At 39.5% G+C, this 12,354-nt stretch overlaps 2 protein-coding genes across 2 annotated transcripts; one reads left to right on the plus strand and one right to left on the minus strand.

Moving 5' to 3' along the window:
- The first annotated feature begins 1,921 nt into the window (after window positions 1–1,921).
- On the plus strand, window positions 1,922–7,202 carry LOC112180063. The gene is made up of 4 exons (XM_024318564.2): window positions 1,922–2,108; window positions 2,341–2,390; window positions 6,474–6,619; window positions 6,727–7,202. The coding sequence occupies exons 1-4, from the start codon at window positions 2,030–2,032 to the stop codon at window positions 6,950–6,952; spliced, it is 501 nt and encodes a 166-aa protein (XP_024174332.1). The 5' UTR covers window positions 1,922–2,029; the 3' UTR covers window positions 6,953–7,202.
- Window positions 7,203–7,641: 439 nt separating this feature from the next.
- LOC112180064 lies at window positions 7,642–8,380 on the minus strand. The gene has a single exon (XM_024318565.2). It carries the CDS (start codon window positions 8,256–8,258, stop codon window positions 7,815–7,817), a length of 444 nt encoding a protein of 147 aa, XP_024174333.1. The 5' UTR covers window positions 8,259–8,380; the 3' UTR covers window positions 7,642–7,814.
- Between the last annotated feature and the right edge of the window lie 3,974 nt (window positions 8,381–12,354).

A 12,354-nucleotide genomic window follows, 5' to 3' on the forward strand; every position in this document is an offset into this window, starting at 1 on the left:
TTTTCAACCTCCGTTCTCAGGACAGCCTACTTTTTCAAAGGGCTGCCAAATATTGTAGAGTCTTCCATCTCATCCCTGACAACCATCTTGTTAACGTTGAATACATCTCCTTCGGCAGGAAGGTGAAACAAAGCTGTGATGTCCTCTTCTATTATTTCCGTAACAACATCACCAAACTTGAACTTATTTTCCTTGCGGTCGAAGTGCCTCATTATTATTTCGAGGTCCACTTCATGTTTATGCAACTGTGTTTCCATTATCTTGTCTTCCAGGAATGCTTCGATCATGTCCCAGAAATCTGTACCCCTTAATACAGCCTTGGTTGCTTATGGTATTCTCTCCCTGTGTGCATTCATCACCCTGCAGAATGAACTGAGGGTGCACTTCTGCTGCTTCTAGTCAATTTTAGCTTTTTGGACCTCGTTCTTCTTCCCTTCCTGCTTCTTGGTGCCCTTCTTTGGCTTCTTCCCTTTACTCTTCGGTGGTTGCACTTTTCTTCTTTTCTTTGACTCTTGTTCATCTGAGTCACTGTCTTCTTCTTCTTGAAGTGTCTTCCTCTTCTGCTGTTGTCTTAGTCTCATTTCGAACCTTTTCGTTGTCTGTTCGTCCTCAGATTCTGATTCTTCTGCAATTGATTGTTCAAAATCTTCATTAATCTCTTCTTGTTCATCACATTCTTCATATGTGCTGTCCTTTTTCGGTTATCGCTTCCTCTTTTAATTCGTTCCATTTGTTTCTACAGTGTCTTGTCAAATGTTGACTCAGTACCTTGATCGGAGCTCTCAGAACTGCGCACATCTTCTTCAGAATCACTCAGAAGGTTGAATCTCGGTCTTGCCATTCTGTGCAGAAATAAAACCAAAATGATCATTTTATAACCAAACCTTCTAACATCACCCCCAATAAAGATATTACTGGGGGGCAATAATGTGCCTATTACCCCCTAGTAGACCACCAAAAAACTACTCCATTTTCAGCCATTCACACAATATTACACTTTAATAAAGACAAAACAACAGAATACATTTCAAATCCCCAATTACAATGAATAATGAATGGGGGGCAATAATGTGCCTATTGCCCCACAGTAGACCACCAAAAAACCCCTCCATTTTCAGTCATTCACACAATATTGCAGTTTAATAAACAGAGTAGTGATCATTGGCCCCCAATACAAAGTCAATTGCAGGTCAATAATGTGCCTATTGCCTATGGTCTGGAATCAACAATATGCTTTCAATCAGTCTGCATTTTCACTCAATTAACAGTTTATAATAAAAAAAAACAAGTTTCAGAACAGTATTTCACACCTATGAACCAGAAACCCTAGATTTCACAGATTTTCGCACATGCAAAGTCAATATCATAGATTTCACAGATATGAACCAAATCGAAGCTATCAACAAGTTCAAATCGAAGTTATATGTAATCTATTTCTCAGAAAACTTGAAAATATGGAAAACAAAATCGGAAATTCAATTTTTACCTGTTTCGATACTTCCGATGACGGAGAAAACACAACCGCTGCCGGACCTTGAATCGTAATAGCCGGTTTCGGAGATTATCGTTGTCCTTTACCCAGACTTAGAGAGAGAGAGAGAGAGAGAGAGAGGGAGAGAGGGAGAATCAACTATGGAGAGAGTCAAAGCGTTTTGAATTGTGTTGAGAGGAAACTGACTCGAGTCGTGGGGTAAGTTAGTGGGTAGTGGCAAAATCGTCATTCCGCTGTTGGTTTGGGTAAATGGGAGTAAAAAACTCTAAGTGGGGTGTTTGGGTTCATGTTGGGCGTTTTCTGGGCAAGTGGTCACGGCCCTAATTATAAATGAATGGCCTTTGATAAATAAAAAAATATAAAAAATTAATAAAAACGTTTTTTAATCAAAAAATTATATATAATTTTCTCATTCCTTGTATCTCTGGACTCTCTCTCTCTCTCTCTCTCTCCGAGTCTGCGGCGGTAACAAAGGAAGCAAAACTGCTCTCTGTCTCTTCTGAAGCCATATAAGCAAGACTGCGTTTAGTTTGAGTCATGGGCAAGCCTGGTTCACGGCAAGACTTGTCGACCAAAGCCGACCGCAAATTCGAAAAGAAGCTCGATTTCTATGCCAGTGAGTTTCGATTCTCACTTCGGTCTTCGTTTTGCTTTTCTATTTTATTCTCTGCTGGCTTGTCGTGGTTTGTCTATCTAATTCTGGTCTTATTTGCTTGAAAATAAATAGTAAAGATTTTTAGTCCCAATTGATTGAGCATTTGTTCTCTAATAAGTAGCCATGAGGCACATGCTTGTGTTTCGATACATTTACCTTTCGCTAAAGTATAATTTTCCAATGACTAATGCAGAGGTTAGAGATACAGTTTCTACCTTGAGTACCCAGAAAACTATCGTTAAGGTAAGAATCTACATCTTTCTCTTTATTTAATAAGTCCATTACTTTACCCCATTTTGTTTTACAAAGTTAAGATAAAAGAAATTTCAGTATATACTTTTCTCTGTTATTTGATAACAATTGTATATCATGTGTTGTAATGTAATGCTTAGAGCTTGGGGACGCCTTTCAATATGTAGTGTCACTCTGATCATAGGTATTATTGTTTGATTCTTGAATTTGCAAGCTGAATTTTCATGAAATATCCTTTGATTTTTTTTTTTTTTCATGAGGGGACGAGAGAAAGTGAGCTGCAAACACTTATCTTGGGATTTTAGAGTAGAATAGAAATGGTACACATATTGCAGATTATTGAGGACTCCACACTGAGGAGGAGTTGTCTGGGTTTAGAAGGAATCTGAATGAGTTGGAGGAGGAGGAGGAGTTGTCTTCACTGTTGGGGATTTTGGAAGGAGTTTGTTTGGCAGGTCATATTCAGATTTTGTTATGACTTTGGCACTAGACCAGGTTTGAACTAGTTGAAGTGATATGGAAAGCAAAATTCCTTTCAAAGTCAAAATGATCTATTTTAGAAAACAAGACCAGATTTTTGCTTATCTCCATACTGGTACATTGGGTGTCAGGAGTGTGAATCATGTTATGGTTCATTGTTCAGTAGCTTCCGAGCTATGGGCAATGGAAGATGCAGGGATGACTTTCCTACACCCAGAGGGGTTTTATTCCTTGCTTTGGCCAGGCTCATGGGATTTGGTAGGAGTAAAAGGGCTATTGTTATGTGGAGATGAAGGGTCTTAGCTATAGTTAGATCATTTGGATGGAAAGGAACTGACAAATCTTTGAAGAGTACCAGACATGGATGTGGATGAGTCGGGGATAGGGTTGTTTATCGGTCATCTTTGTGGTCTTGTGTTTCAGATGCCTTGAGGAGGTTGGGTTTTCTTCCAATTTGTTAGATTGGAAAGCTTTTATTACTTGGCAGCTTTCTAGTTCTATGCCTGGTTCTGTTGTGACTTGTGCTCTGTTGTTATTTTGTTGTTACTTTTAGAGTGGATTCCTGGTCTGCTGCTAGTACGGTTGTTCTGTTTTGTTTGTTTTTGGATGAAGCTTATTTTTCTTTGACGGACAATAACAATGAAATAAAAATCAGGTCATCAATAGAAACAGATTGAGAGCCTACGCCATGAAAATAGTCAAAGGTTTTGCTTAGTTTAGATAGAATGGGACAGAATGGGCTCCTGCCAAGTCTACATGGAGATGATAGTCCTAGAGACATGTTTCTAGTCAGAATGGGTTCTGGAAATGTGTAGAAAAGCCATTGGCTTAGAATTACAAAGCCCAATAGTGAGCTGGCAACAAGGAGCTGAGGTAATTACAAATTAAATCATACCAGAGGAAGGGGCTCTTGAGAAAGGTGAGTTAATAGACAGCTAAAAAGTATCAGATTCATGGGGAGGATTACAAATGTTTTATCTAAATTGCAGGAGTTCACAGTTTTTCTGAAGCCATTCAAACTGGATAAATGTTTTTCTGGATAAATGGATAAACCCTAAAGATAGGTAAATATTGTCAGTTGCTTCATGGAGGGTCATATTAAAGTGGTCCTAGATACAGGGGTCTTTTCATGCATGGTACAATTGCATTTAGGGTGCATGGACTGGAACAGGAGAATTGCCTTTCTTTCGTAGAGAAAATAAAGCAGTTTGGGTTCTTGCTCGGTGGTCTTGTTGGAATGGACACGAAAGAAGAGGGCAGGAGTGACATTTTTGGACCAAAGTAGACAGAATAGTCTGTGACAATTTCAAGCTCTTATTAGATAGAATGATATAGAGAGAGAAATTCAGGATTATTGTTAAGTCAGTGTTGGCTGGTCATGGGCATGGAGGTCGAACAAACCCCTGACACAGCACAGGTTGATGGTTGGATAAGAAAGGAACAGTTGAGAAAGAGCATGTGGCAAGATGAGCTCTTGATGGGTGACCATTTGGTGGAAAACGAGATGCAAGATAGATTTGGCTAAGGACTCGCTTTCTTGTGTCAAATTATATGAAAAAGTGATGCTATTTGGTCTAAATTATCTGCCGACATCTATGAGGCTGCTATAGGTATAATTGTCCCTTTTTTTTTTTGTTGCTTCTTTTTTTTATGAACTTAGATCAAAGTTAATGGTTTCTCTACCCCACATCTATGAGGAGTCCTGTTTTTACTTTTTTTTTTAGTCTCCGATTCATTTGTTTCCCCATCAACAAAAAACTTCTGCCTTTTACTTCTCTCAAATCTCAACCTTGTTCTTTGTCCGTTCAACTCGTGCCATTCATTACCAATAAAATCCAAATCTTTAATCCTCAGCAATCTGATCAAATCAAAGTTTGGGGTTGTATGTAATCTGGGTTTTGTTGCTATAAAAGGTTATTTTGCTTGTTATATTCTATTTGTATGACATTTATAACTGTGAACAACTAACATATTTTTTACAACCTTTGGTCTTCTTCCTTTTACTTACTTACCCCATTGAGAAAAAGTGTCCTGTCTCGGCTTTACTCTCTCTTCTTGCTTCTTATTCCCTTCCTCTCTAATGCATGTATTTCCATTTTTAATTTTTTTTTTGGCTCTTTTTTCCTAGCACATACAACTAATGACCATTAGATTGCCTTTTTCTTAACACTTAAAGTAGACCATTCTTCTGTTTAGTTCTCCATCTCATGCTCTGTAATGACAAATGGATTCCAACAATCTTCTACATGTTTTAGCAGTGCATTCATGAGCATCTTTATAGAATGGACAAGAATTCTTGTGGAGAGTTCATTTTAATCATAGACAATGATTAGACTCAGGAGCTGCCAAAGTTGTATAGGGTTGGGATATGCAGTGCAGCTTGTAAAACAGTTACATTAAGTAAGAGTAGTGGAGGAAATAATTTTTCTAGAATTTCATGGGAAACAACCATCATTTTGGATAAGAGGAGCAACAAGAACATGGAACATTTTGTGGGGCAGATGAGAGCACTATAGTACTGAAAGCCCAAAAACAGGTTGGAAGAAAATCTGAATTCTTCGAAAACCATGAGGATCAATTTGCCAGGGATCGGATTTGGGTTCTCGGGATGGAAAGGAATAAGAAATTGAAGATTAGATGTGCAGGCTTCAGGAAAAAGTGAAGTCCAGGTCAACTTTAGAGGCTTCTGTTTCAGTGGATTTGAAATCTTTTTATATTTTGTTAGATTGGAAAGCAGCTCTAGGTTAAGGTTTTTTTGTCTCTGAGTTTGGCAGTTTATTAGGAGTCTAGTTGCTTTCGAACTTGTTTGTTTTGTTTTGCTTTTCATTGTCATGAACCTCTTTTCCATCAAATTGTCGATTTAAATGATTAATGAAGCTAAAAATCATGGGACTAGTAGACATTCAAAAACAACCAACTGAGGGAGTTGATAGGAAGCAACACATAGGACAAAAGTAGATTTTATCACCCGAGTGATGCAGAGAATTACCGAGGCAGGAATATGAGTCAGAAAATTAAAGAACACGAGCTTTACGAAGTTTAAAGATAGTTTTGAAAAAGGTTGGCTGGAGGAACAGAACTCTCTCTTTCACATAATTAGAGCATTCTTTGTTTGCAACAACACTGAGGCTGCAGAGAATTTTTCACCTAACCATCCTGACAGAATTTTGAAATAGGGATGGGGTCAGTCCAGTAACATTCAGTCACATACTGTCGAGTCAAAAAAAACATATATGCTTCTTCAAGAGAGATGGAAAGTTTAGGCAGAGCTGTTGAAAGCATTGGTTGGTTGTCTGAGAAAAAGGCTGAAAGAGAAATACTTCTATGCATTAATCCATTTTTACTAAAATTTCTAAAATTTTAGCAAGTCTTGCACAAAGGTTTCAAAATTTCTGGATCTTTATTCAAATTCTGTTCCCTTTGTTTGCTAACACGTTATGACAATACTTTTCACAAGGCATTTTGTTTCTTCAATAATGTTGTCAGGCTTTTGGTATTCTTATTATCATGGATATTATACTTATAGAAGTTATTAATGTTTGATAACATTCAAGTCACATATGCTAATCAGTAAAACTATTAATCTTTCATCAGAAGAAGAAACTCCGTAGCCGACAGAAGAAACTGAAAGCGTATGATCTCTCTGCCCTAACAGAGTTCCTGCCAGAGTTGAAGGGTGAACAGAAACCAACTCCTCCATCAGATTTCAAGCGAAATTGTAAATCTATGCGAAAGCTAATGTAAGCTTTCGACCTCTTTGGCTTTAAATTCTGTTGCAGGATTTGATTTTCCTTTTCACCAAGTTGTGGAATTTGAATGAAATGATAATGGATTCCATTTTCATCAGATTGAAGGAAGGAAAGCAGTTGACTACAGTTCTTAATCATCCCGCCTTCCAGTCGGATGCCTTAGCTGCCATTCATCAACACTTAGAGAGGACACAGCCAGTGAGAGAGGAGGAAAAACCAGAGAAAAGGAAAAACAAATGTGGAAGCAAGAAGAGGAAAGGTGGAAGCAAGAAGAAAGGGATGAAATCTGAAGGTCCATCTGTACCCCAATCTATGGATATGTGAGTCGATAGATATGTGGGTTCTTGTCTGTCTACCTTGATGACTCAATTTTGTTCATCCCATGTCTTGAATGTTATAATGCAACAATTTTGAATGTTCAACTTTTGTTGGTCTCACTAGAACTTGTCACCAGTTCTATTCAGTCCCTTTTCATGCAATTCTTTTGGTCTGCCGGTGCTTAACTTGTCACTTTACTGACTTGTAAGAAATGGAAAGTGAAAAGAAAACTAGGTTGAAAACCTATTTATTTGAATCCATTGGTGTTAGAGACACCTGAAGATCTGATTTTGATTTTAGAAATGAAATATGCCTTGCTCTGTTAGATGTCGTCTGTTTTCTGAGGGTTACTACTTCACTAGATGCCAAATACTTTTGGCGAAAAGCCGATTTATGCCAACGGTATAATTTCTCATCAAGCATCCTCAATAATTGATGCCCAAAGTAATCAGCAACAAACGATAAGCTCCCACAACGGCTATCCCCTTTCCTCTTTCCTTTTCACCCCATAAGAAAAAGCAAAGTACCACAAATGGAGAATGCCCTCTACCACAGGTTACTCGATAATTTCTGTGATCCAAAGTTTCGATCAATATCATAATCATCATTTTTGTTGTCATTATTATACCCCGTCAATTAATTAAAACAGACACAGATTTCATTCCCAAATGTATTATATATGTAGAAGAAAGATATGATCTTTAATCAAGGGTATCTTATTATTATTATTTTTTAAGCCAATTCATCTGGATCCACAGTGATGCCAAAACCCAGTTCTTATAATATGCAAATTAGGCAAATATAGGTAGTAATACAATTGTAATTGATAAAAGTAACCAGCATGATGGCCTTAGAAATTTCTTGTAAACTAAGAAGGGTGAACCTTGTTAGTTGAAATTCCCTTCCAAGCAGATTTCATTGAAGCAGTGGCAGAGTTAAGTGCAGCTTCAATATACTTCTTGGAAGCAAGAGTGGCTGCATTCTCCATGAACTTGCCCATCTTCCTTGCAGTCTCAGCAGTCTTGACAAGGCTGTCGAGTTCATATTTCGACATCCTCTCCATTTCCTCTTCGAAGCGTCTGAACTCATCCATGGCGCTCTCCATCACCGAGTCCATGTAGTCCTCAGCTTCTTGCAGGGAAGCCTCGGCTTCTTCCACCTCTTGTTGCTGCTCCAGTTCCACTGCAGCCCATGACTTGTAGGCTTCGATCTCGAACAGCTTCATCAGGTCTTCGATGGTGGAGGGGTCGAAGCTTTTATCCTGCAGGGCATGGTTGGAGAGGAAGCTGAACTGGGCGATCAGATCTTCCATTGGCAGATCTAGCTTGGTAGGTTAGAGATAGAATAGTGCCTTGTTCTGTGTAGGGAAGACTCAGAAGAGAAAGTGGGTTTGTTAGTGATGGGTAGGGTGAGAATCATTCATTCATAGTAGAATTATATAGTAGACAGGAATAGGAACTTTTATGTCTTCACCAAATGGATGTAGAATTTTGCCATAAGGTCACGTGGGGTAAAGCATATATGGCCAAATGGCTAGTGGTGGACGGAATATATGGAAGAGCAAAATCTTGGCATAGTAGCTCAACCATCACGAAATACATTTTTTTTGTATCTACACATTTTTTGGGATTACGTAAAATCTCTGTTAATCATTTTAGTATTCATCCATTATAGTTTTTACGGGGAAAATAGGAAATTTTTTCTCTCTAGCGACTGCCGTCTTCTTCCAACCTAGGGTTTCATTCCCTTCATCTTAGTCTCGTCCGGCAGCTCCCGCGCCTAGCGGGGCCTTTGGTCTTGTCGGACTGCTGTGAGTGCAGCCGGGCGGGGAGTATTGAGTTTGTCAATGGAGTTGAGCGACTCTTGCAAGCTTGAGTTTCTCTGGGATCATCGGGATTGGGGTTTCCGGTGGGAGGTCGGTGTCGGATTCTAGATTGCAGCTTTGAGGCTATGGAGGTCGCGGCACAGGTCCCTTACGGCGGCTGCGTGAAGGGGGAGATCGACTGCTTGGGGTGCTGCGGATCCACATCTGGTGGGATTTGGGTTTGTGTTCGGTACGCCGGGTCTCGTTCGGACTTCTTGGAGCATCGTCGAGGTGGCAAAACGATGGGGTCTGCTTGGATGGGTGCTGGCGGTTGTGGCAGGGGAGGTGGTTGTTTTTGCAGCTGTGCAGTGTTTGCCCTAACAGAGGAGGTGGTGTTTGGGCCTGAGATGGGCTGTTCCTTTTGGACCTTGGGTTGGCTTTTCTTTTGGGCTCAACTATTGCTTTGTGGTTTATGTTTTTACTTTTCCAATAACTCCCTATTTTTGGGCAGATAGTGGGCTTCGGCCCAAGAAAGGCTAGCTAGGCTTAGTCAACATAAGTCTGCACGATTATGGTTTCTTTTTACACCAAGTTAATGAATCTCCTGGAGTACCACAATTGAGTGCATTGACGAAGGGAGATTCAAGATAGTTTTCTTAGTGTAAGCTGAGATTTGTAGTTGTGTAGGCTCTTGTATAAGTGAGCCTCATTGTACTAGTGGATGGTACCTGTATTCCCTTAACTGCTTGACCACTGATTTAGGGTACAAGAATATAGGGCTTATTTGTATGTGCTGTTCTGGCTTTGGGATTAAATAAAATCTATATTACTCTGTCAAAAAAAAAGTATACGTCCATTATTTTATTAAAGTAGAGATAAAATTATAAACAACTAGAGTGCAGGATATCACATAGCTCTCATCTCCAGTCTCTACCACCATCTCCTCTGAAATCGTTTAAAGAGAATTGGGCAATGGTCGACTCTTCTTTGTCCAGTGTTTCATGAATAGAACGACTATATCTATCGGCCGTTGAGACTATGTAGTACTTGTGACTATCTTTTATTCTTTTACAAATTTTTTTATTAAACTAAATTAAAATAAATTAAACTAAGTTGTTAAAAGAAAAAGCTAGAAATGAAGTCGGGTAAATAGCTAGAGTTACATACTGCCTCCATTGATTAAACTCAATAATTGTTCCAAGAAAGAAAACTATTCCATTAATTGACCTAGATAAAGCCCTTCTACTAAGGGAGTCATTTTTTTAGCCATTTAAGGGATCTTTTGTGAGACTTAATTTTCTATCATACTTCGGCATCTTTACCGTTCAGTTTTTAGATCCTAATGTATAGATCATTTCTTCAAATTTTCAGCAAATTGATGATTGTTAAGGTATCGAACTAGATTAAATCAATGGAAGAACTGAATCTGTCTAACCTGAACCGTTCGTGTTCATAATTGTAAATCACAGTTATGAATGCCTTAATGATTATCAATTTGGCTAAAAATTTACAGAGATGATCTACTCATATATACCTAAAAAGAACGGTTAAGATATGAATATATAATCGAAAAGTAGGTCTACTGAGTGATCCCTTACAATGGCCAATATATATATATATATATATATATATATATATATATATATATGAAAAAGGACCAAAAATAAACAGATGTACTATAATGAATTGCACTGAGAACATAAAAGAACAAAATTATGTGTTTTTTTTTTTCAAAATATTTTTAGATTATAAATGTAAAATTTATTAAATACTATAAATCTAATATGAATGAAAAGACTATTTTACCATTGTCAAATTTTTTTTAGGGCTAATTACTGTTTAGTACCCTGTGGTTTGAGCCCAACATCGATTCAGTCCATCGACTTTCAATTTCATCAAAAACACCCATGCATTATCAAATCTTATCTAATAGGTCATTCCGTCAATAATTCATCAATTGGAGCCGTTAACTCGCTGACGAGGCATGTCATGTCAGACCATGTGGGCCCCACCTATCAGGCAAAATTCCAAAATTGCCCCTGTCACTCTCCCAGCTCCAGAAGAACTCTGCTTGCCGTTGCCCAATCCCAGGCCACAGAGAGAGAACCACCACCTTTTCTGCAATGACCGTCTCTCCGTCTCCGACCTCCGGCTATCCCAAGACGTCGGACGTTCTCTACGCCTCCATCTCTTGTCTCATACCCATAAGACTCGACTCCTCCAACTTCACCATCTGGAAGTTTCTGATGACCAGTACCATATTCAAAGCTCACAATCTCCTAGGCTACATCGACGGCTCCATCACGCCGCAGGAGAACCGACGAACGCGAGGCCCTCCCTCCCTACAACAACCCTTCCTCCCTTCGCCGCAGCAACCCCAACCCGCCGCTAAACCTTTACTGCCAAAAGCAACAGCACTACACATTGAGTTGAAAAACTGAGATTTACCTCAATTGCATGAATTATGGTGATTGAGTCTGGGTTGCTGCGAACACAATATCCGAGCAGATGTCTCCTAACCCGAAATCAAAATTCGGCTACTCTTCGATAACGCCTAGCTTTGCACATCACTTCCCAAATTCTGAAATCTGGTGTACATGAGTACCAACATAACATCTAGAACAAGAATCGACTTCGGAATAGAACCCAGAACCTTAAGAACAACGATCGTGAACAGTGAACTCCGATGAAGGCCAAGAACACCAAAAAACAGGAACTCGATCAAAACTCAATTAATATCAAAACCAAGTACACCAACACGTAGAGTACGACGAGGGGATCAATTTCCTTACCTCATGTAGATCATTCCGTTGCCGAAATTCATCGAAGAACAGCAGGAAAACACGAAGCTTCACAACGTCTATTCCCGCTCCAGGGTCGACAAATGACCAAATCGATACTAGAGGGATGTCACCTCCTCCCTAAAAACCCCAACCTTTCTCCCAAACCCAAACCCGACCCCGTATTTCAGCTCCATGGACGAGAGCGGGAACCCACTTTCGGTGATCCTGGCCATGATTGTGGTTTGGTTTCTGGAGAGAGTGTCGTTTATGTTGGTGGAGTCGTCGGAGCTGCTGAAGCAACTCGAGACCGACGTGAAGGCCTCGCCGGGGAGAACAGGGTGATTCTGGCGGTGGAGATGGAGCTGGGGTTGATGGCATAGGCCTAATATGGGGCAGAATGGTGGAATAGTGGTTAGTCCTAATGGGATGCCAAATAAGAGCATGAAGAGTAAAGAGGAAGAGATGAAGGAACTTACACATAATTTTGAGCCAAATTATGTAGAAACAAAGGGAAGATGGCCAGATGCAGAGTTTTAAACCAAAGCCGAGTTCTTCTGGAGCTGGGAGAGAGGCAGGGACAATTTTGGAATTTTGCCTGATAGGGGGGGGCCCACATGGTATGACATGGCATGCCTCGTCAGCGAGTTAATGTCTCCAATTGACCGATTGTTGACGGAAGGACCTATTAAATGAGATTTGATAATGCAGGGGTGTTTTTGATGAAATTGAAAGTCGAGGGACTGAATCGATGTTGGGTTCAAACCACAGAGTACTAAACAGTAATTAGCCCTTTTTTTTCACATGAGTGCCACATTTTATTT

The sequence above is a fragment of the Rosa chinensis genome, chromosome 7, assembly GCF_002994745.2.
Source record: "Rosa chinensis cultivar Old Blush chromosome 7, RchiOBHm-V2, whole genome shotgun sequence".
Classification (NCBI taxonomy): Eukaryota; Viridiplantae; Streptophyta; class Magnoliopsida; order Rosales; family Rosaceae; genus Rosa; species Rosa chinensis.